The 25,012-nt window shown below is 44.3% G+C and overlaps 2 protein-coding genes across 9 annotated transcripts in view; one reads left to right on the top strand and one right to left on the bottom strand.

The window, feature by feature from the left end:
• Positions 1-3,804: 3,804 nt before the first annotated feature.
• On the top strand, positions 3,805-17,006 carry REXO4 (REX4 homolog, 3'-5' exonuclease). Its single transcript, XM_080990645.1, has 9 exons — positions 3,805-3,931; positions 5,897-6,160; positions 7,581-7,942; positions 9,047-9,196; positions 10,257-10,450; positions 11,394-11,482; positions 12,170-12,244; positions 13,873-13,947; positions 15,182-17,006. The coding sequence occupies exons 2-9, from the start codon at positions 5,936-5,938 to the stop codon at positions 15,272-15,274; spliced, it is 1,263 nt and encodes a 420-aa protein (XP_080846771.1). The 5' UTR covers positions 3,805-3,931; positions 5,897-5,935; the 3' UTR covers positions 15,275-17,006.
• STKLD1 (serine/threonine kinase like domain containing 1) overlaps positions 16,750-25,012 on the bottom strand; it is a 38,148-nt gene continuing 29,885 nt past the window's right edge. For all 8 annotated transcript variants that reach the window (XM_080990618.1, XM_080990619.1, XM_080990615.1 and 5 more), the window contains 7 exons: positions 23,735-23,863; positions 22,275-22,403; positions 21,607-21,735; positions 20,720-20,860; positions 19,805-19,884; positions 17,018-17,066; positions 16,750-16,918 (listed from right to left, as the gene is read on the bottom strand). In XM_080990618.1, coding sequence (XP_080846744.1) covers positions 16,905-16,918; positions 17,018-17,066; positions 19,805-19,884; positions 20,720-20,860; positions 21,607-21,735; positions 22,275-22,403; positions 23,735-23,863 — 671 coding nt within the window. In that variant the 3' untranslated portion in view covers positions 16,750-16,904. The remainder of the gene's footprint in view (positions 16,919-17,017; positions 17,067-19,804; positions 19,885-20,719; positions 20,861-21,606; positions 21,736-22,274; positions 22,404-23,734; positions 23,864-25,012) is intronic.

Here is a 25,012-nt window from a genome sequence, read left to right on the forward strand (position 1 = left end):
CATAAACTACATGTCTAAAATAGTACAGGAGAGCAATCCTGAAACCATTTTGACTCTCCCCAAAGGCCCTCAAATATTTCTCTGCAGCAGGAGGATGGGAGAAACTTTCCAATTGTCTTTTCACTTGCAAATCCTCCCTGCAGATTCAGCCTGGCAAGTTTCTGCTAAGCTGAGCAGACTAGCAATAAGGTGTAAATTTGTAAAAAGGAGATTCAGGAACTAAAGTATTTACTATTGCAGTAGTGAGTCCCGCAGGCTTAGGTTGGAAGGTCAAACAAGACTACAGTCAAGAAACTGAAGCAAACCAGTGGCCAGGAGGCCCAATCTTTTTTGTTGCAACAAGACTCCAAACGACAACACAGGAGAAGCCGAGAGAATCAATGGGTTACATCCATATTTCAAAGTTTCCCACAATACATCTCAGGATGCATCATCAAGACATCATAGATGTCACAGAAAAGGTGTGGTCTCAGGTAGAACCTGAGATCCAGGCATGCCCGTCACTCAAATATAGTATTTCATACTTACATACATACTTTGTACTCACAGTACAAAGGAAAGTATTTATAGTTTCCAAGTCCCTGAGTCAAGTCAAATACACCCCTTTGTCTTGACTGGGCTTTGATATAAGAAAAAAAACCTGCTCCTTTTCCCTTATGGGGTACCCAACAGCCCATATAAAGTCCTTTTGTAGGTTCTCTATCGGTAGGATAAAATAACAGAGACCAACCAGAGAATATTGAGAAGCAAAGCAGCTAGTAAGCCTGATCTTTATTAACTGTTGCAACAGGGTGCTCACCCACACGCAGGAGAGAGGAGGAGAACCCCGAGCCATGCGTGCAAGTCCTTATATAGACATTTTAAGTTGCCTGCCCTGGAGTCCAAGACCACCCCCAGAAACATCATACATACACCACAGAAGGGGTGTATCCCAAGACCACCCCCAAAACATCATACGTACATCAGAGAAGGGGCAGGTGAACTACAACAGAAATCTGAGTGTGTTGTTTATCTCCTGTCTGGCAAGTTACCTAATTGCATTATCTGAATTTTGGCCACTCTTTTGTTATTATAACTACTTAATTCCTGAATCTAAGTCACAGGCTCACACCCTGTTCATATCTTGAATGTGCCCTTAAGATGGGATTGGTGAGGACAGGATTTGTAAGGAAAGAGAAAATGGGGAGGTTTCCCACTTTGACCTTGCAGAGAACTATTTGAGGTCAATTTGTTCAGGACCTAATCTGCGGGTTTTCAGACATGTGGTTTATATATACAGTTCTGAACATTTTTTCATATCTATATGACCTTAAAATTCTTATAACAGCTTCATCCCACTATGGGGCAGGTAGGCATTGTGATTGAGATGGTTATCTATCTGACACTCTTGGGGCAGGATATCACTGGCCATGACTCCTTGGGAAGGCCCTGCAGATGTGACTGTATACCTCGGGGATTATGGTGGGCTCACTCACCCCTCCCCTTATACCTCACTTCCCTGGGTCCTAAATGCCACTGGAACTGAGAAGATTGATACAATGAGTGATTTATTATGATTTTCTAAAGTTTTCCCATTGAGCCAGCGCATAAATACATTTATCTGTGAATCGCTACATTTGGTATTGACACTTTGCCTTGTACTCCTTTGTTGGAGACCTGGGACTCAGCGGGGAGTCAGAGACTCCTGAGCTGAGCTTCCCTTGCCATTGCAATGTCTTCGCAGATATGTTGCTGTTATTTTCTCTTGACACCAGAGGATTTCGTTTGACAGGTGAAAGTTAATGAATGCTAGAATGATGTTGGATAGAAACTAAGTGAACTTTAGCTGAAAGGTTACAAGGAATATGAAAAAATGGATTATTAATATGTAAAAATCCAAAATTACAATACTTTATGATTAATGACTAGGATACATAAAGAGGGGAGGGATTTGCTGAACGAAATAATTGAACTGGAATACAAAAAAGGGAGGTGTGAGGAGGTCCTGGAACTAAGCAAATGAAGGTTAAGTAATGGAAGGAATGAATTGTTTTTAAATATTTTTACTTTGTACTTTCTTTTTTTGTGTGTGTTTTGTAATATCTTGAAAACTTCAATAAATATCTTATATAAAAAAAAGAAAAAAGAAAAAAAGAAAGGCTGGGAAATGTCCGTGAGTGAATAGTTTGGTAATGTGCAGCAGAGGCTCTTCTCATGGTGTGTGGGGGGGGGGCGTCTTTCAGCCCCCTTCCAATTTCCTGGTAACGCCATCTCAAAGGAATGGCCAGGCTACCCAAAAAATGCAATCAGTAAGGCATTATCAGGTATCCTGGCAGACAGGAGAGAAGCAACACTCTCAAACTTCTGTGGAAGACTGCCTCCTCCTGTGATGTATGTATGCTTTTTGGGGTGGTCGTGGACTACAGGGTGGGCAATTTTCAAAGTCTTTATAGGAGTTTGCACACCTTTGTTGTAGGTCTCTCTTGCCTCCTTGCAAGGAGAGGGAACTCTGCTGCAACAAATAAATAAGGATCTCCCTTGCTTTCAGTGCGTCCTGCCTCCATCCACTCATCTCTGACCAATCATGGACCTTGGGGAGTTGGGCAGCAAAAGCCAACCCACCTATTTTTCTATAACAACAGAAACAGCTCTTACTGTCCGTTTTCTTGATAAAAAGGAAAAAGCGACCAATTAATAAATAAAGCAAACAAATTCTGAAGTAGACCCCGTCTGAGTTTGGTGGTAAATATATTGCAGGAGAGGGACGCGAGTGGCGCTGTGGGTTAAACCACAGAGCCTAGGACTTGCTGATCAGAAGGTCGGCTGTTCGAATCCCCGCGACGGGGTGAGCTCCCGTTGTTCGGTCCCTGCTCCTGCCAACCTACCAGTTTGAAAGCGCGTCAAAGTGCAAGTAGATAAATAGGAACCACTCCAGCGGGAAGGTAAACGGCGTTTCTGTGCGCTGCTCTGGTTCACCAGAAGCGGCTTAGTCATGCTGGTGACATGACCTGGAAGCTGTACGCCGGCTCCCTCGGCCAATAAAGCAAGATGAGCGCCGCAACCCCAGAGTCGGCCACGACTGGACCTAATGGTCAGGGGTCCCTTTTTGTTGTTGTTGTTGTTTAGTTGTTTAGTGACCCCATGGACCAGAGCACGCCAGGCACTCCTGTCTTCCACTGCCTCCCGCAGTTTAGTCAAACTCATGCTGGTAGCTTCAAGAACAATGTCCAACCATCTCATCCTCTGTTGTCCCCTTCTCCTTGTGCCCTCAATCTTTCCCAACATCAGGGTCTTTTCCAGGGAGTCTTCTCTTCTCATGAGGTGGCCAAAGTATTGGAGCCTCAGCTTCACGATCTGTCCTTCCAGTGAGCACTCAGGGCTGATTTCCTTCAGAATGGATAGGTTTGATCTTCTTGCAGTCCATGGGACTCTCAAGAGTCTCCTCCAGCACCATAATTCAAAAGCATCAATTCTTCGGCGATCAGCCTTCTTTATGGGCCAGCTATTGCAAGCGTGGGGACCCTTTGGTCCTCCAGATGCTGATGAACTACAACTCCCATGATCACCTGTCCCTGCTTGCTGGCCGCTGTAGTTCAATCAGCTGCCAGAAGGCTGAAGGTTCCCCCTCCCTTCCTCGATTACAGCCTCTGTTTACCGTTACCCAAGCATCCCGCATTAATATCCCGCTCAGCAACCCCTGTTATTCCACGCCGCTCCCACTAGAGGGTGCTGTCCCGCATCCCTTCCTTTCTGTCCCGTCCCTTTCCGCAGGAACCAACTCGACAGAGCTTGCGTTTCCCACCGGCACCTTCCTGGGAGCGGACCCACTTCCGGTTGGCGTCAGGTTTGGAAACTCGTTGCTTCCTCGGCAGGAGGCGTGTTGCAGGAGCCGGAGCGCGTCGTTACCACGTGCTGAGCCCCGCGAGCTTCAGAGCCGGAGCCCGAGCGCTGGGTAAGTGAAGGGTGGAAGCACCGTGGAGTTAAGCGATCTTTGTGCACGCTGCCTTACCTGAAAGATCATCATCATAATTATCATTATTATGAGTCATCTGGGAGAACTGAAGTTGTAAGAGGCAGGACGATTTGGGCAGGGAGGGGCTGTTCCTTTAAAAACTAGTACGTACTATATATACGCACTACTGTATTTATAGTGTATACAGTATATATATATGTAGGACGCCCCCTAAGTGATGCTGGTTGGCTTCTCAATATCCTAAATGCTCTGGTCTTCAGCTGTTGGGTCGGGACCCACTAGGTGGCTTTCAGCCTGATCCAAGGTGGGATACCTCTTCTAATGCATGCATTTCATGTGCAAAAGCAGCTCCCATGTGCAATCTTTTTAGTGCTGTGCCACAGAATCTATTATTAATTGAATTTGTTAGTCACTTTATTTGGGACGGGGTGAGCTCCTGTTGCTCGGTCCCAGCTCCTGCCCACCTAGCAGTTCGAAAGCCCGTCAAAGTGCAAGTAGATAGATAGGTACCGTTCCAGCGGAAAGGTAAATGGCGTTTCCGTGCGCTGCTCTCATTCGCCAGAAGCGGCTTAGTCATGCTGGCCACATGACCCAGAAGCTGTACGCCTGCTCCCTCGGCCAATAAAGAGAGATGAGCTCCGCAACCCCAGAGTCGTCCATGACTGGACCTAATGGTCAGGGATCCGACCTTTACCTTTATCTGGCCCAGGGCAGCCAAAAGAAACTTACAACCAACCAGGATCTAGCAGAACTATTGAGAAATGCTCTCTCCCCCCTGCCCCTGCCGCCAAGTGAACTAGGTGTACAGTTTTGCAGATTACAGGGAGTACAGCTTGGAGGCAGTAACGCTTCTGAATAGCAATTGCTGGAACCGCAGGATGAGAGGGTGCTCCTGCTTGTGGGCTTTCCATTAGGGCGTATGGCTGGTCACTGTGAGACTAGATCCCCTTCCCTATGTTTTTAGTGGTTCATGTTTTTATCTGTAAGCCACCTTGAGTCCCATCAGAGAAAAGGACAGGGTATAAACAAACAAACAAACAAACAAACAAACAATATAGGTGGGCATTCGGCTTGATCTAGCAGGACTCTTATATTCATATTCCAGATGCCAAGTTTCATATACAGTGGAACCTTGGTTCCCGAACGCCTCTGCTGTTCTCAAATGCCAAAAACCTGCAAGTAAATGCTTCTGTTTTCAAATGTTTTTCAGAACCCAAATGTGCGATGTGTCATATGAGCATATCATTTGACATTTGTAGAGGGTTGGGTCTGCTTTGTCTCCTTTTGGTTCCAAAAATTGGTTTGAGGGAATCCAAGCAGGACGGTTAGGGTTATGGCCTCAGAGTACTGGAATTTGTAGCCTATGAAGACAAATCTTAGCCTTTCCCCACAGGCTTTTCAGAGAAAAATGTAATTTAAAAATCCTTTTAAAAATTCTTAGGCTTCTTAGGTACGTATAGCCTAAGAAATATTTTAGCAATGTTTCACTCCCAGTTGACATACAGTGGTACCTCGGGTTATGGAAGTAATACGTTTTGGGGGTCCATTCTCAACCCGAAATTTATGCAACTAGGGGCATGCGCGGCGGTAGACTGCTTCTGCGCATGCCGCTGAGACGTTCTGGTACTTCCAGGTTTGCCGTGGCTGTAAACTGGAGATTCCGTAACCTGGAGGTTACGCAACATGAGGTACCACTGTACATCACTGTCTTATTGCTCTGGCAGTCCTTTTTAAAGACAGATCTTACATTGTTTTGAAACGTGTAATTGATGAGCAAAGGGGTATCAGGTTTTTTGGTTTTTTAGTGATTATATGACCACGTAGAGTGCCTTTTGGACCATGGGGGGGAAATGAATTAACTAAATACATAAGATTATGTTGTTATTATTGTGGAGTGCCTAAATTTGTACTACATGGGTTATAAAGTTCGCCTTTTTGTTTCAGAAATGGTTGTGGCGAGAGGTCAGTGACTGTCATGTCAGGATGGCAAAAATTAGAACCAAAGAATCAAAAGCCCCAGCAGGCAACTCCACAAGTATATCAGAAAATTTAAAAAAACAACACAGGAAGGAGAAGAAGAAAACATTGTTTTGGAAAAAGAAAATCAAAGGGGCAAGGAAGAAAGCACAAAAGGATTCCAAAGCCATGGCAGATATGCCTCCGAAAAATCCTCAGGAAGTTTCGTGCAACTGGAAGGCCTTGCAGGAGGTATGACTGGACAATGGTTCTCTGTTTTCTATCTGTGAGCCTTTATCTTCTAGAGCAGGATGGTCCAATATGCAGCCACATGCGGCCCCAGAGGCTATTTTTGGTGGTCTTTCAGCTCCCCATCCTCTACCTCAGCTGGAGCAGCGCAGACATGGTGGCGAATGTGTGTGCTGTTTCTCTTCCTCCTCCTGCTGCTGCTGCAGGTGCTCTGTGTGGTGAACACAGGCCACCACCTGGACCTGCTTGGAGCGTGGCTGCGTCCCCAGAGAAGTGGGGGGTGGGGTGTGTGTTTGTGTATCTTGTCTCTGTATTTCAGTGTGTGGAATACTGTGTTTCAGTATGGAATACTTTGCTTTCTTTTTTTGCAATACAGAGAAGTTCAAGCTTTCGAATGCACCAGTTGGTGGGGGAAGGAAAAGAATTTTGGTGCAGAGAAGTGTGGGCTGGGTGGGTGTCTGTGAACAAGCATTTTTGGACATGAACGTCATAAAGTCCAAAACTTGAAACAACTTAGCAGAATTGCCTGCGGATGCCAACAACCAACCTCAAGGCAGACATCAATCCGAATTGTGATGAATTCTATACCCCAGACATCCATTTGATGTTTGCATTGTTAACAAACGTGCATGCATATGTTTGTGCATTAGGTAAAGGTACCCCTGACCGTTAGGTCTAGTCACGGACGACTCAGGGGTTGCGTGCTCATCTCGCTCTATAGTCCAAGGGAGCCAGTGTACAGCTTCTGGGTTATGTGGCCAGCATGACTAAGCCACTTCTGGCGAACCAGAGCAGCGCACGGAAATTCCTTTTACCTTCCCACCGGAGTAGTACCTATTTATCTACTTGCATGTTGACGTGCTTTCGAACTGCTAGATGGGCAGGAGCTGGGATCGAACAACGGGAGCTCACCCCATTGCAGGGATTCGAACTGCCGACCTTCCAATTGGCAATCCCTAGGCTCTGTGGTTTAGACCACAGCGCCACCCGCATCCCCTTTGTGCATTAGATTAGTTTAATAAATAAATATCTTAAATCCGCTAATTGCATATTTAATTAAATATATTAAATAATATTGACTATATTGCAAACACATTAATTTACATTATGGAAATTTAATTCATTGTGCAGCCCCCAGATTCTGTGTTGAAGTATGCTTGCGGCCCATTTGGTGTTAGACGTTGCACCACCCTGTTCCAGAGGATATGACAAGAGTTGCGTGTCTTGGTTGTGAAAGTCCTATGTTAAACCCTCACTTGGTCTTCTGTAGTTATTGTTAGCCTTCCTGGTGGAGATGACAATGTGGTTGTTGAGGGGTGAGAGTGTTATGGGGACCAGATAGGAATCTGCTTGGGCTGGAGTCTCTGTTTGCCGACACCAAATTGGAATTGCACTGATTTGCGTTTCTTGGTTTGTTTTTCAGCTTCTGAAACCAAAGGCTGCCATTCTGGATTCCGCTCTTACTGCCCCCAGCACACATTCCAAGGGCAAAAACAAGGCCATAGAGGGAGGAGCTGCCCTCAAAATGCCAAAGGTAAACGGAAGTGAGAGGATGCTGGCATCCAAGCCTCCAGAAAAGGCCAAGAAGAATCAGGCTGAACATTTTGCTCATCCAGTTTGTGCAAGCTCTGAAAAGCCTGTACATGGAAAGAACTCGCACCAGGCCCAGGAGGATGGAAAAGGGCCCAAGGGAGGCCCTAGAAGGGGCAATGTTGAGAGGAACTATGGGGACATTAAAGAGAAAAGAAGGAAAGCAGAAGAAGAAGTGGAACCAAAGCCAGCAGAGTAAGTCTTTTTCAGCCTTGTGCTTAATGATTTTTAGGCAGAGCTGGCAAAAGAGCTCAGGTTTCTCAGCACCAGCTGCAGATGTTTAGGCCCCTAGTTCCTTCATGCAGCACACAGTTAAACTGTGGAACTCCATTCCACAGGAGGCAGTGATGGCCACCAACTTAATGACATTAAGAGAGGATTAGCCTTCTCCTTCTCCATGAATTTGTCTATCAATGGCTGCTAGTCAGGATGGCTATGCTCTTGTCTCCACATTTGGAGGCAGTAATGCTTCCAAATACAGGTTGCTGGAAATCACAGAAGGGGAGAGATGCCCTTGTGCTCAGTTCCTGTTTGCAGGAAGTCCCACAGGCTTCTGGTTAGCCACTGTGGGAACAGGATCCTGAGCTAGATGAGCCATTGGTCTTCTTATCTTCCTGTGTAGGAGCTTAGCAACAGGCAGAACCAAAATAATTTCACTTGTAGCCACTTGTGAAACTACCTGCTGCGTATTTCAGGTGGAGGTTGGGTGTGTGTTTAAATTTGCAGATCAGTTGGGTAGCAACTCTTTAAGACAGAGCAGTCCCACTGAGATCAACATCTGATTTGCAGCGTTGAAAATTTTATGGGCATGTTCATCAAACATGTTTACATAGAAACTGTGCTGCACGGACCGATTCTATTACCAGTCACACTTTTTACAGGCACTATGGACACCCCATTCAGATATGATGCATTCCCTGCCCTCGTTTTCCATACCACAAATAATTTTATACACTTCTATCATGTTGCTTCTTACTTGCCTCATCTCTAAATTTAAAAAGCCCCAAATGTTGTAACCTATCCCTATAAGGAAGTTGTCTTATTAAATCTGAGTTACTTGAAGAAGATGCATCACGTTTATAGCTTACACTTAGGGAGGTATACAAAGGATTATGCCATTCTTATTCTCACAACAACCTTATAAGGTGGGCAAGGCTAAGTGATAAAGAGTGGCCCAAATGAGCTCCTTGGCTACATGGAGACATGAAATCACCCATCTCCATTGCAGCTGTTTGACTCTTCTGCCTGGTTAATACTTTGTGCATTTTTTGGTCACCTGTCTTTTGCTTTCCCTTCTAGTATCTGGTTTGATGATGTTGATCCTGATGATATCGAGGCAGCCATGGGTCCAGAAGCAGCAAAAATTGCCCGGAAAAATCTGGGCATCCCAGAAGTCAGACCCCAGCAGTTAGCAGAAGTAACACTGGTTAAAGAAAAGGCTTTTGAAGGGTAAATGTTTCTCAGTAAAGCTAATACTTAATAGCACATGGCTTTGAACTGTTGCAGCAATATTAATTGAACATTAAACTGCCTTTGAATTGATGGATAAATAGATTCATTAACTACATCTTCATTTTATTAAAAGAAAATTCAACAGAGGAGCAGTATGAGACATTAAGAGCTTATAGTTTAATGGGGGAAATTCTGATTCTCACTGTTAAAAGAAAAAAACCAACATCTTCAATATTTTCTGCTTTGTGCCTGTTAACAGTTAATATGCTGGAACTAAAATAGCCTGGGAGTGAAAATGCACGCGCACAGAAACACCAGCATGCTCTTAACACACAGCACCACCATTTGAAAATTTGTCCGTGTCAGTTTGTTGAAGAAGCACCTCACAAATTCTTTCAGTATCCCATTATTACAAGCCTGGCCACTAGTAAAAGAGGATTTATTAAGAAGTTTAAGTTAGTATTGATTCCCATGAAAAGATTGGCAAAGCAAATATGGCAAATAACACATAGGAAAATTCACTAACAAAATAAGATTTCCACAAGGTTTGAAGCATAAAGACTCTTGCAACTCTCTCTTCAGCTTTATCATGCATACGGCTTAAAATGAAAACAGAGGGAACACCCACCCCCATAAAACATTTTGGTAAAACATAAACCGTGTATTGCCTTCTATACAAATGGTTGTCTGGTACAGGAATTTACTACATTATCTGGATATTATTTTAGATGTAATGTCTTCTGTGTAGCGTGGGATATTTAATGTGTGTACGATGTTGTTATATGTTGTAACCTAATTTTTTGAAGATGCACCCACTAAATTAATTGACTCCCCCCAATTAAAGCTTTCGTTAATCAATTTTCCAGTCAGACAGATTTAACACTGCAGCTGCTTAACTCTGCAGCCTGTTTTATGTTGGGAATAAGCTCTCTCCAGTTAGGGCCAAGTTCTGGGCAAAGAGCTCTTTAAATCCTTTCCCCAGAAACATTGACGTCCTGTGGAGGCAGCTGGTGAGCAGCTGGTTAATATAATAATAAGGCTCTCTCCTTTTCGGCAGCCTAACCAAAGCTGTGGCCATGGACTGTGAAATGGTGGGCGTGGGACCCACAGGCAAAGACAGCATTGTGGCCCGTGTGTCCATTGTGAACCTCTTTGGCAAGTGTGTTTACGACAAGTATGTCAAGGCAATGGAAAAAGTGACAGACTACAGGACGGCCGTCAGTGGGATTCGGCCTGAAAACCTAAAGACAGGTTGGTGCTCTGTGGGTGTACTGATTTCATATTATGACTGTAAGGAGCTGTATTTTGTTGAGTCAAGCCATATCTGTACTATACATTTAAAGAACCATTCTATGACAGTCATGGCTCCCCCCCCAAAAAAAAATATCTTGGGAAGTGCAGTTTGTGCAAGCCACTGACAATTGTTAGGAGAGTCCCTGTTCCCCTCCCAGAATTGCAATTCCCAGAGTTCCCTGGGAAGAGGGATTGTTTAAACCACTTTGGGAATTGTAGTTCTGCGAGGGAATCAGAATAAGAGAATTGTAGAGTTGGAAGGGACCATGAAATGCCTGTTATTTTCAAAAAGGCCCAGATTGTCCCCCTCGCTAGCAATTGTTGTTGCTGTTGATGATGGGTTCTGATCAGATTTCATTCTGGTGTAAACTCTGACCCATTGCTCCATATTTATTAATATTGAAGATGATGATGATGTAAACCAGGGGTCAGCAAACTTTTTCAGGAGGGGGCTGGTCCACTGTCCCTCAGACCTTGTGGGGGGCCGGACTATATTTTGGGCTATATTTTGGAGGAAAAAATGAACGAATTCCTATGCCCCACAAATAACCCAGAGATGCATTTTAAGTAAAAGGACACGTTCTACTCATGTAAAAACACGCTGATTACCGGACCGTCCATGGGCCAGATTTAGAAGGTGATTAGGCCGGATCCGGCCCCTGGGCCTTAGTTTGTCTACCCATGATGTAAACAATCTTTATACTTCACTCAGTCATAGTTATGGTTAGTTATGGGTTTTTCTTCTGACTGATTTGTACATCATGCTGACTTTACAGCTATGTTCTCAAAAATCAATACACATATATTAAAAGAAAAAAAGGCCCTTGTGTGGTGTGTTTCTGTGGACTCCTGTTGTGCTTTTGCTGAGAACATTTTTCTCTGTGTTTCTTTGGTTGTTCAGGTGAGGATTTTAAAATCGTTCAGGAGGAAGTGGCCAGCATCCTAAAAGGAAGGATCCTTGTTGGTCATGCTCTTCACAATGACTTAAAGGTACAGAGCCCTTAACTTTATTATTTTTCTGTATTGAATTTTTTATATATCTATTTCTATGCTGCCCTTCATCAGAAGGTCACAGGGCAGTTTACAATAAAAAAAATTACAAAAAATATATAGCATAGTAAAAAACAAAAATAATCCCTCCTCCACAATATTTTATATCCCACCTTTTTCTCCCAAAAGCTCAAGGTGGTGTTACGTGGTTTTCCTCATTTAATCCCTACAACAACCCTGTGAAGTAGGTTAGGCTGAGAGAGGCAGCAACTAGCCCAAGATCACAGCCATGAGCTTCATGGCCGCCTGGGGATTTGAACCCTGGTATTATCCCAGGTCATAGTCTGACATGCTACCACTGCACCACAGTGGCTCATTGTCTTTCAACCCTTGCCTTTCATTGTTGGTATTCAGAGACTTGCAACCAGTCTGGTTTTTCATCTGCCTCTCCCACCCCGAACTCAACCAGAGAGGCCACGCTTCCTCTCCTCTTGAGGTCTCCCACTCTGAGGTGTCCTATGCTGGGCTGTGATTGTTCTCTTGTTAGCTGAAATTTGAATAGCAATTTGCAAGCCCAGTTGCTTCTCACTCAGGTTACCTGTTCACGTTTCAACTGTGCGTGCTACTCTGATGTCTCGATTACACCGTGAGCAATGTTCACAGTGGAAACCTTTTGACTGTTTTCAGATCTTGTTCCTTGACCACCCCAAGAAGAGAATCCGGGATACACAAAGATACAAGCCTTTCAAACAAGAGGTCCAGGTAGGAACTGAGAGACATCCCCCTCTCCCATCTCAAATCAACAGACTCTACATTGGGGTTGGGAACCTCTGCCCTATGGGCTGGTCTTGGCCCAATAGGGGGTTTCAACTGTAAATCCTGATGAGTGGGGGAGGAGGGAGGGCTCAATCTTGCTGAGTGCTGCTTCCTGTCAAAAGCAGGCTTTCAGTGTGGGGGGTGAGATAAAGATCTGGCCCACTGGGCCAAAAAAGGTTCCCCTCTCCTTTAAATTGAAAAGTATGGAGGCTACTAGAACTTGGGGCCGTTGATCATTCCACTGCCATTTTCCTTCTGGACAAGTTTCATTGGTCTGGCAGCTCTACTTATGCAAATCTTCTGGTCCAAGTGTCGGCTGTTACGTCACTTTTATATTGGAATATATAATTGGTGGTATTTTTATTATTATTGCAATTTTGAATGATTTGATTGGATTTGTCATTAATTGGAGGATTCTATTGAAAATGAATAAAAATTATTTACAAAAGAGAGAGAGAGAGAGAGAGAGAATCAGGACTTGGAAGATAAACCACTAATTGGATTTTTCTTAGGGGCAGCATGTGGTTATAGCCACATTCAGGAAGGACTTGAAAGGTGCAAATTAGAACGCTTGGTACAAAAGATTATAGCATATTGGACTTATGGGAAAAATTGACTTATTACTGTACCTTTCTGTCTATAAGATGCCCCCATGGATAAGACGCCCCCTATTTTGGGGGACTCAAATTTCAGAAAAAGGGGAAAAGATGGCTCTGCTTTTTTTGTGGAGGATTGCCCAAGGTTTTACAGCTGGGGGGAGGGATTGCCAAAAATCGCTCATATGCAGCATCCATGCTGACCATTGCCGGCAGCTGTCAATCGCCCACTTGCCACAGCGACAGCCAATCGCAAACAGACTCTTCCTCAGCAAAAAATCTCTTACCCGACTGAGAAAAGCTGTCCGCTGGCAATTGTACGCGTCCCAGAACAGCAGCCGCCAATCGCGGCAGCGACTGCCAATCCACAGCAGTGTTTGCTGCAGAAACCAATCACCAACCCAATTAGAGAAGCAGCAGCCAATCCAAAGCAACCCTTCTAGCAGCCAACAATTGTCACTGACAAGCTCCTGCTCACAGCTGCAGCCAATCACCCATCCACCCCATTCACTATCCATGTATAAGACGAGGCACGTTTTTAAACAAAATTTAGAGTAAAAAAACCTTGTCTTATACATGGAAAAGTATGGTAATTGACAAATGGACAGAATTAAAGATAGGCAAGAGGAAAAAAGCACAAATATACTTTGTAGGAGAAGGGTGGAGCTTTGTTTCATTTACAAAGGCCAGAAGTGGATTCCTGCATTTCAGGGTAGCAAGTAAAAAGGCATTGTCCAGCTGTGTGCTTTTTAGGTTTTATTTAACAGACATAAGGGAGATTTGTGCATCATCCATTAATGCAAATTGTCAAGACCAAAGCAGATTGACTTTTTGGCAATCTTGGATCCCTTGAGCTTTCTCAACAGTTAAACCTGTCAGGATTTGTTATTGTCGGCCAAATTGTTGGTGGCCTCACAGCAACACAAGAAATCAAGCACAGTACCTTCTCTTCAAACCATGATTTCTCCTTTCATATAGAGTGGGAGGCCATCTTTGAAGCTGCTCTGTGAGAAACTGCTGAATGTGAAGGTGCAAGCTTTGGAACACAGTTCAGTAGGTATTATTTAATTAGGTTCTGGTTGCAAGTGACATATTATTCCGGGCTCAGAAAGGAAATAATAGGGAAATGTATTCTATTTTACTGGGGAGCTGGCTCTTGTTTAACCCTGGGCTATCTCCTAATTGGTTATATTTCCTTTTCTAAGAAATTACAACTTTTAATAAATTCTTACTGGTACACTGGCCATCACTTCTTAACACTGCTAACTCCCCCCGCCCTATATCTAACCCACTTTACATAAGCTTTACCGAAATGAACATCTTATGTTTCTAGCTTATTTTTTTGCTAAAATGCGAAAACTGATCATGTTCCTTTTTTTCTTCCTTAATAATGTCAAAGAGACATTACGGTACAGTACCAGGCATGTATACTCAGCAGTAAACGCCCATGTCCACTCAGATGTAAGGCTGATTGGGTTCAATATATCTTACACCCAGGAAATTGCATATAGGATTGCAACTTAAGTGTCCCAACAGTTTTCTATGCCATTTCCATAAATGATGTGCTTGAATCTTAAAATAAAGATGAGTTCACACATGTCCTTGTCACGTATCGACTGATAATTTGCATATATAACACAGCCATCAAAAAACAAATGTCTCAGAGAGAGCTTTTATATGATCTCAAAGACTATGCTTTTTAATGGGGAGGACCATAGCTCAGTGGTAGAGCATCTCATTTGAATGTAGAAGGGCCCAGGTATAATCCCATGCAGGACTAAGAAAATGTTCTTTGTCTGAAACCCTGGAGAGCCACTGCCTGTTAGCTGAGACAATACTGAGCTAGATGGGCCAATGGCCTGACTCAGTATAAGGCGGCTTCTTATGTTCCTATTAAGTTTTTATATCTCTGTCCCACCTTCCTTTTTCAAATGAAAACCAAAGTAGTTAATGCAAGCCTTATGAAATGCTTTTTGTCCTCCTCATGTGATGTGGCTGTTTGCTGGTAGAATGTGCAATGTACCAGCTTTCCAAATCAGGGGAAGGGTTATAATTTTGTCATTTAAGCTGCCCATTGTTGTTTGTAGAAATGTGAGAGTAATTGGGGAACAACCAGGAGTTACATCATTCCTGCAGTCAGGTCACTTGGCAAGATTTCATCCTGTTGATTCCATCACTTGACACAAAGTCAACTAATTCATTGTATCCTAAACTTGTTGCTCATTTCTCTCTCTCTCTCTCTCTCTCTCTCTCTCTCTCTCCCTCTCTCCCTTTCTCCCTCTCTCAGATTCAGGATGCCCAAGCAGCCATGAGGCTGTACATGATGGCGAGGAAGCAGTGGGAAGCCTCGCTCAAAGAAAAATCAAAGACCAAGAAATAAAAAATCTGAGTATCTCTGGATATGTCCTGCTTGCTGTACTGCCCAGCACTGACTGAGTAAAAATATCAGTTGTCCTACTGGCCTTTCCCCTTGGACCCTTTTGTTTGCCCTTGGTCAGCTACCATACAAAAAATACTCCCAAGTTATTCAGTTATGAAACTCTTCTATTTGCTTCTGCAACTGACAGCTTCCTGGAGCCTCTCTCTCATAAGCTTGAGACACAGTGAAATACAATTATTTCCTTAACTCTAGAAGAAGAAGAAGAGTTTAGACTTGATATCCCACCTTTCACTCCCTTTAAGGAGTCTCAAAGCGGCTAACAATCTCCTTTCCCTTCCTCCCCCACAACAAACACTCTGTGAGGTGAGTGGGGCTGAGAGACTTCGAAGAAGTGTGACTAGCCCAAGGTCACCCAGCAGCTGCATGTGGAGGAGCGGGGAATTGAACCCGGTTCGCCAGATGACAAGTCCACCTCTCTTAACCATTACACCACAGTGACTCTGGTTGCCTTCAGATTTGCTATTTGATATACCATTCAAGGATAGCACAAGCCCAATAACCAAACTAGTGCTTCACCTGCCACTCCAAGGAAGTCTATGATTTCTCTCCATAAATGCTCTGAAAAGAAAGAAACAGCTGCCTTTACCCATAACCCCACTTTTGCACATTGAGCTGACTCTACTATCATATTGAAAATATATGAACATTTCGCCAACTCTGCATACCATTGAGCTCCTGTTGAGATAAATCAGGTTCCTGCTTTCAAATAGGCTGTTGAAATTAGACAACTTGTTCCCCCCCTAAAGTGAAACATGAGCCAGCCAAAATGTTGATATGGCTTATGTACCAGCAGATGGGAACCAGCAGGGCCCAGGGCTTTGTTGCTGGACAATGAATGAATCGTTTGAAAGGTGAACAGCTGTAGCAAGTACACCTCTGGCATCAGTTTGGTGAACATACAAAGCTGTCAGAAGTTAAGAGAGGAGCTCGGAGCCATTGGCCTGAGTGCCAGAGGAAATCCACATAAACTTCAAAATCTATGCAAACTTGTATATTTGTAAGCTGGAAGCATAATAAGCCATGAAAATAGAGGCACTTCATGATTCTGGTGACAACTGCTTGTAAACACTGATAATCAGTTGGCTTACAATTCCTTTCAGGTCACCAGCTGCTTTCTCTCACTAGCATCCAGAGAACTAGTTCTGCAGGCAGAAAGGGGAGCTTTAGGCATGATTTCTCACTCTTCAAATAGCACTGTGTATGGCAAGCTGCTTTTGAAAGGGGGAAGTTTCAAGAGCAAGTAAAAATAAAGTATATGGAGCAGCAAAAATCCCCAAAATTCATTGGATTAGTTAAATATCTGCATCTGAAGCTGAATACCTCGGCAACACCACAGACAAATGACAAAGTAGATGCCTTGATTGGATTTCCCAATTTTTAAAATAGCATTGACTACCAAACTGAAGGACCACATATTCTCATCTGGTATTCATATTTATTGACTGTTTTGTAAAACAAAAGTGTATAGAAGGTTTAAGATTTCCCTGAAATATGGCAGGTTCCTTGAATGCTGTTGCTGACTTACAAATAGTGCAAAGAAGCAATCTTCTAGAGCGAGACTTGTCTCATTTCAGGCAAGGAGCCCTGCAGGTAGGGGTAAAAGATACATGCTTTAAAGAATACTTCTGAAGATTCAGAGCTTTCAAAATAAAGAGCTGATGTTTGTGTTTTGTTATCATTTACCTTTTTTCTGCAGTTTAGAGAGTGCCTTTTCTGCTAGAGCAACTATTTCCTGGTTGGGGAAATAAGCAAGTGTCAGATGCCAGTTTTTGTTTTGTTTTTAAAACTTCTTTTCATTAAGGTAGCTCCTTTTTTATGCCAATCCTCCTATGACTCTTTCAGATGTATGCTATGTCCCTTTAAAGCTTGACAATTAAAACTAATGAATGCAAGATTGAAGTACTGAGTCAAAGGCCACATTCGTACCCTGCATTTAAAGCACAACGGTGCCACTTTAAATAGTCATGGCTTCCCCCAAAGAATCCTGGCAAATGCAGTTAGTTAAGGGTGCTGCAAGTTGTTAGGAGTCCCCTTTTCCTCTCTCACAGTGGTTCAACAGTCAGTCCCTCTGAAAGGGCAATAGGAATATCCTAACAACTCTCAGCAAACTTAACCAGCTACAGTCGCCAGGATTCTTTGGGAGAAGCCATGGCTGTTTAAAGTGGCATTGTAATGCTTTAAATACAGGGTGTTTTTAAATACATATTGTTTTTTAAACAAGATGCCAGGGGTGTCCTACCCATAGAGGCTAGTGGTGCAGGGTGCCAAGTTCTGGAGGGCACCAGGGAAGAGGTGGAGGCTGGACGCGGCGCCTCCTGGTATCAGCTCGCTGCCCTCACCCGACTCCGCCATGCTGCGCCAAAGCTGTGCCCGGAACCTCCATCTGCTGTGGCCACCGTGGCACAAAGCGTCCAGCTGAGCTGGGAGGTGCCGCGTCCAGCCTCCGCCTCTTCCCCATTGGGGGAGCCGTCCTCCAGCCACTGCCTGCCTCCTCCAGCCCCGCCGGCAGCGCCGTCCTCCCTAAAAAACGGGGAGGGAGGCGCCGGAGGGAGTTTTGCACCACGGTGCCAGATAGGCTTAAGACAGCCCTGCAAAATGCCCTCGGTGGTACCCTGTTTGTTTGTTCCTGACACACTCTAATTCCTTCACTTGTTTTCTCCTGGACCCAATCCATGCAGCCATTAAGTGATGTAGCATAAGGCAAGATGCTGCTGTGTCTCCTTTCTTTTCTCTTGCTACTTGACATACCTAGAGAGGGCAAGTGAAGAACTCCCTGGGCTTACTACTGTTTTGTTACATTTCTACACAGCTCTTTGACCATTTAGGGATGGAGCCATGCTTCAGTGGTGTTTATTGATTTAATGTTTTTATCTCCCAACTTTCTCCCAAGTTGGGATTTAAGGTAGCTTCCAACATTTAAATCACCATTATAAAATGCAAAGTTAATAAAAACAAACTACTTAAAAACCATAGGTAAAATACATCAAAACGTGTAGAAGCAGCAATTAAATTAGGTTTGCCCAGACAGCAGCCCAGCAATCAGCATCGTCTGCGCCTGTGTTTCCAAAGGTCTGTTTGAATAGAAATTCTTTATCTTGCTAGTGGAGGGATAAAAAAAGGGAGCCACTCTAACCTCTTGGGAGGGAATTCCACAATGTGTGAATCTCATGTCACCACTAGCCATCCTCCTGATGTTGATGAGACAAAGAGAAGGTGCTCACCTGAGGATCTTAGCACCTAGGCAGGTTCATAAGGGGGGTTAATATCTGTCAGGTACTGGGCCAAAGCCATATACCGTATTTTTCGCTCCATAGGACGCACTTTTTCCCCTCCAAAAATGAAGGGGAAATGTGTGTGCGTCCTATGGAGCGAATGCAGGCTTTCGCTGAAGCCTGGAGAGCGAGAGGCATCGGTGCGCACCGACCCCTCTCGCTCTCCAGGCTTCAGGAAGCTATCCGCAAGCCTTGCAAGCCCGGTGGGAGTTCCCGCGGGCTCACAAGGCTTGCAGGCAGCAGCCTGCAGCCCCGGCGAGTGTCCGCAAGCCTTGCGCGCCCGGCAGGAGGTCCCGCCGAGCGCGCGAGGCTTGGGGCAGCAGCCTGTCGCCCGAAGCACGGGGAGCCCTCCGGAGGGCTCCCCGTGCTTCGGGCGAGTGTCCGCAAGCCTTGCGCGCCCGGCAGAAGGTCCCGCCGAGGGCGCGAGGCTTGGGGCGGCAGCCTGTCGCCCGAAGCACGGGGAGCCCTCCGGAGGGCTCCCCGTGCTTTAGGCGAGTGTCTGCAAGCCTCGCGCGCCCGGTGGGAGGTCCCGCCGAGCGCGCGAGGCTTGGGGCGGTAGCCTGCAGCCCGAAGCAAGCGAGGCTTGGGGCGGCAGCCGCGGCGGGGGGGGAATAATTTTTTTTATTCATTCCCCCCCCCCAAAAAAACGAGGTGCGTCCTATGGGCCGGTGCGCCCTATAGAACGAAAAATACGGTAAGTAGACCACCTTGCTTTGAATGCAGAGGGCCCCAGGTTCAGTCCCGGCATTTCCAGGTGGGACTGAGAGAGAGCTTCCTGCCTGAAACCTGAAGAGCCACTGCCAAATCAGTGTGGACAATACAGAGTTTAGATGAATACCAATGGTATTAACTGTAGCTTCCTGTGTTTCCTAAGTCCCCCAGGGCAGTTTTCAAAAATAAGCAAAATACACCATTCAGTAGGCTTTGCAGCTAAAAAGGTAGGCCCTCCTGAAGGGATGTGAGCCTTAGGTGCACAACAAGACCAAGCCCTGGAGCCAGTCCTATAAGATGCTGACTTTAAACAGCTGAGGAACAGAAGGCAACTTCCAATCTTTTTAGTTTATTATTTTTAGCCCAGTGGCTTTATTGTAGGCCAGATGCTATCATTTGTATTATCCCTTCTAGGTAGCTATAGAAAAGACAGGGCTTCTTACTGAAGTGTCAAGGTTGTCCACTAATCTCTAGCATCCTTGCTTACCAGACTAGATGTAAACCGGTTCTTCATTTCAGTCAGCATCTCAGTAATGTGCTGGGAAACCATCTCCAAAACTATTTCCTCTGCATTTCAAAGAAAGGGAAGAATCAACCCTTGTTATGGAGTGAGCATTACTAATTCATTTCCCTGCCTTCTGTCTGACCTTCCTCAACAATGGTGGCATCCTATGATATCAGATGTGTAGTGGGTAAAGGGCCATAGCTAAGTGATAGAGAATCTGCTTTGCATGCAGAACATCCCAAATTCAGTCCTTACTGGCATCTCCCGGTAGGACTGGGAGAAACTGCTGTCTGAAGTCATAGAGTGCCTCTGACAGTCAGTGTGGACAATACAGAACTTATATAGACCCCAGTAGCCTGACTGGAAGCTGCAACAATTGCGCTAGCGGAAGCTTGTTATGCAGCAAATTGTGTAAGCAGGTTGCTGTAGCCTTGTGCAATCTTGCCCAACAATGTTCCACTGGCACAAAACATTTTGCCTGTGGAACACATATACCACTAACTGGGTTGTATCCAATGCTAGTCCTGCTCAGAGTAGGCCCATGGAAAGTAATAAACATGAATGACTTGGGTCCATTGATTTCAGAGAGTCTACTCACTAAGTAAAACTTAGTTGAATACAACCCAGAGACTTTTAACTGGTTGCTACATTTGATACAACCCTTAGTGTTTTAGATTTCTAGTGCACTCCATCCCTCAAGGCTTGGAGTAAAAATTCCTTCTGATTGGGTTTGCTTGTGAGGGAGGTTGGTAATTCATTAACCATTTCCACTTGCTCAAGGCTACCTTGAAAGTCCTTGTTTAAACATGGATTGGAACCCAAGGCCCAGATCCTTCTCCCCACCCCCTATTGGTTTGCAGAGCACACAGGCTGGGATTCCAAAGAAGACAGACTTGCCATATTTAAACATCTCATTAATCAAGATGCAAATGTTTTCCACAACTTCAGGATCCTCACGGTGGAGCTCATAGCAGTCTTTGAGCAGGACAATCCCGTTGCCCTTCTCATCGGTTACTATGAACCGGAAACCACACAACTCTGGAAAAAGGGAGACAGTTTGTTAATCAGAAGGTTCCTGACCACCAGTCTTCCTCTGCAAACAATCTGTTGCCCACCTGCAATGTGGTGAAAGCTGAACCACTCTGACTTGTGAGTGCTCAGGCACAACCTTGCCATGCTCTGTTTCTATTAGAACTGGCTTGTGTTCCTCTGGGTGCCTTAAGAAATAGTTACTGGTAGCATCTCATGGCTTGGCAATGATTGTGTGGGACCACATTATTTTCATTAATTGGTTGTTTTAAAATTACACCCCTCCATAGCAATAAATAAATATCTAGGTATATATTAAAAATATAGCATAAACACAGCCAGCAATCTGATGTGTAAAATATAATTTAACCTAGACCAACCCAAAAAGTTTGGATGCCTGCAAAAGTTTGGGATTGTTTATCTTCATGTAATCAATAAAACTAACCAGTCATCTGTAAATGAGCCTTTGCACCTCTGTCTTTTACATAGTTGTATGTTCTTTGTCAACATCTCAGGACAGAATGCCAAACCCCTTTAAGCCATCTCCAAATCTTTCCAAAACATCTACTGGCAACAACAACTAGTCTGTCAGCCCTATCCACATCTCACTCAGAAAGTCCTGTATAGTTCAATTGCATTATTCTGAATCACTGCACTGGTGCAGCGACTTGCACAGCAGCTCGTAGGATTCCACAGTTAATGTGCCAAGTAGTGCTGGCCACAAATGTTGCCCAACCCATTATATAGGCTATTACCAGATGTCCTCAAGAGGCTTGCCAATGCCAGACAGGCGTTCTTTGCCAGCACTGGCCTTTCAGGATGTTTCCGGAGAGCCTCCAGGATAAGCAAGGAATAGGGTTCGTAATTAACTTCATCTATGCAACCTGGCGAGGAAAGGGGGGAGGAATCCGGTTAAGCAAATGCCATTTTGATGACTTCCCACCCCTAACTTTGCTCCAAAGATGGGTGAAGAACTGTTAGGGTTTGTTGTTCCTGGTCTACATGAAATAATCAGAGAATGGGAATGTGCAATATGGCTTTTCTCTTTAAATTTTAAAGCTTCTAGCAGCAGGAGACAATTCTTTCTCGACTGATCATCTGCTGACGAATATTTAAGCAATCATTGTGGAATTACTCCACATTGGAGACTCTTCTGGAGTGTGCTTTAGAACGCACAGCTCAGTTTTGTATGGGTGTGTGTGTGTCTAGGGAGGCCTTTTTTGGGTCTAGCTAATTAGCACTACCTTGGAGATGGGCACTGGGGGAAGATCAATCATGCGGAGCAAGTTGCCCACCATTGCCAATCTTGGTTGAGAAGCGTGCTTGTAAGCTGTACTTTGAAATAATACCCACCGTCCCCAGATGGGGGAAGTTAAGCTCCTCTGTCCCACTACTATGGATGAAGCAGATCTTGAAAGCTCACCATGGAGAGAAAGAGCCCAGAAAGCGCAGCATGCCGCCTCAGCCACTTCCACATCCTCAAGGTGCATGTGAAGGATTATAGAGACAACCTCAATAGCATACTTCAGGGGGCTTTCAGCCACATTGGTTGCTGCATCAACAGAAGAAGGCAATACCGTATGAGGTAGCAAATAGATGACTGGCTTTTACAGCCTGCTCCTTCCCTAAAGCTCTTGGGTGGGCAACGGTAAAATGAAGCGAATACGTAAGCTTGGGGCTGCTAAAGATCTGTGTGCACCGAGGGAAGGCAGAACCAAGGGAACCCAGGCCAAGGGAGCACACATGCCATCAGCTCTCAGCTGGCGTGAATGGATACCATCGGTCTTCTTTATCTATAATGTTTAGTGTTTAAACTCGGCCACTTAATACTGAGCCAGGTTCAATGTTCTTGTATTAATTTACAAAGACCTGAACAAATTAGGCCTACGGTACCTCAGGGGTCACCTGAACCCTTCTATCTCAGCTTGATCAATGAAATGATCTGCAGGGGCATCAATGATTGCCAAATGAGCCTCAACAACTAGGGGGACAACAAGAAACCAAGCCTATAGTGTCATTGGGCCAATCCTGTAGAATGTTGTTGTTTAGTCGTTTAGTCGTGTCCGACTCTTCGTGACCCCATGGACCAGAGTACGCCAGGCACTCCTGTCTTCCACCGCCTCCCGCAGTTTGGTCAGGCTCATGTTTGTAGCTTCGAGAACACTGTCCAACCATCTCGTCCTCTGTCGTCCCCTTCTCCTTGTGCCCTCCATCTTTCCCAACATCAGGGTCTTTTCCAGGGAGTCTTCTCTTCTCATGAGGTGGCCAAAGTATCCTGTAGAATAGTCTCTGACAATAAAGATTCAGCAGGCACCTTCTGTTTCAATTCTTAAATACCCGCTGACAATGTTTGTAGTACACCAGGCCAAGGCAGGCAATTAAGAATATATCCTTCTACAATGGTTAACTGATGTCTGTTCTTAACTTTTTATGGTTCTTATTGTATAGTTTTATAATTTTATTGCTGTAATGCACTTTTTTATGACACGGTGGCATACAAATATTTGTATAAATAAAAATATATAAACCCAATAAATAAATAATAAGTAAAATATGTTTAAACACTTGCACACTATCTTTCCATATTGACTTGAAAACCCAATGCAATTTAGCCAATGGATTACAATGAGCAGATGAAAAACAGAGCAGGTTTTTTTTATTACAAGGGGGGGGGGGAGCCTTGAAAATGAAAGAGTCAGGTGTAACAAAGGCCCAAGAAAAGCCCTTTAAGCAGATCTGCTCCCTTGCTTCTGCTTTTACTCAGGGCACACAAGTTATGACCACCAACATTTTCTGCCAGAGAGATCTGAGCAAGTCAACAAATTTAGGAAGCATTTTTCCCAACTGCAGAAGCCAACACGTGTTGCACATACACATACCTACCATGTACTACCAGACTCCAAATAACCCCACAGCAAGCAAGGCAGATCTCTTTGTCCTGGGCAAAGTTACCCAGAATGGTCAGGATGTCTGTGAAGACACCAACTTTCCTCAGGGTCTGAGCTGCAACTTCTGAGAAGCAAAGGGGAAAGCATTTTAATGGACAGTGGCTGTAATTGCACGAAGGCACTTGGATAACTGCACTAGTTCTTTTTTGCACTCAGCAAATTGATGACAGCATGAAATGTAAGAGTTTTAAAAACATAACGAAAGATAGGGATCCCAATGTTATTTGACAATAACATAAGGCTTTCCGCCTTTTCCTGTTCTATCTACTGGTACTTCAGCAGTTCCCAAACCTTTCTTTATCCCCATAGAACACTTGAAAATTGTGCAGCGGCTTAGTGGATTACTTAATGAATTTCTGTCTATAGTGGCCACTATAATGCCGCTGTACATGCTAGATGCTGTATGGTGTTTATTACTTCCTTTAATTTATTATCTATTGCCTTTAATTGTGTACCATAAAATTCAAATTGCAATACAATAAAACACAGTGCTAAGAAATAAAAAAGGCAATTAAAATGCAATTAAAAATCAACACGAATACTGAATGTGATGGATGTGCCCTCTTCTGCCTTCAACCACAAATCCACACGCATATGGAGGACTATCTGAATGAACAGCAGATCGTTGGCCATAGCTTCAGAGTGCCTGACCTAGTTATATTTTTTAATTGCTAACACCCAAAAACTTTACACACACACCTTTTTTTCTGAGACTGGAATTTGAATAGAGGAAGGTTCAAGGCCAAGTAATATCTCTATCCATTGACTCAGTTCCATGGAAGCGAAAATGCCAGTTAATGTATATTTTTTTTAAAAATTTAAATTTCTATACCGCTGTTCATCTGAGGATCATAGGGCAGTTTACAATATAAAACACAAAAATACATAATATATTAACAAACAAAACCAATAACCTTCCCTGGTTTAGATGGCCACATTTTAAAAAACCTGGGGGGGGGGGGGGAGGAATGTTTTTGCCTGGCATCTAAAGTTATATAACAAAGGCACCAGATGAGCCTCCCAGTGGAGAGCATTCCACAAATGATGAGCTATCACAGAAAAAGCCTGTTTTCATGTTGCCTCCCTCCATAGGACCAATCAGACTGCTGCATTTTGGATCCTATTCAACCCAGTACATAACAATACCTCTTGTAGGGGCACACAAAGGGGCACATGAAGAAGCACCATAGATGATAATCACAGGTTCTGGGTC

The sequence above is a fragment of the Podarcis pityusensis genome, assembly GCF_964106645.2.
Source record: "Podarcis pityusensis genome assembly, chromosome: Z".
Lineage (NCBI taxonomy): Eukaryota > Metazoa > Chordata > Lepidosauria > Squamata > Lacertidae > Podarcis > Podarcis pityusensis.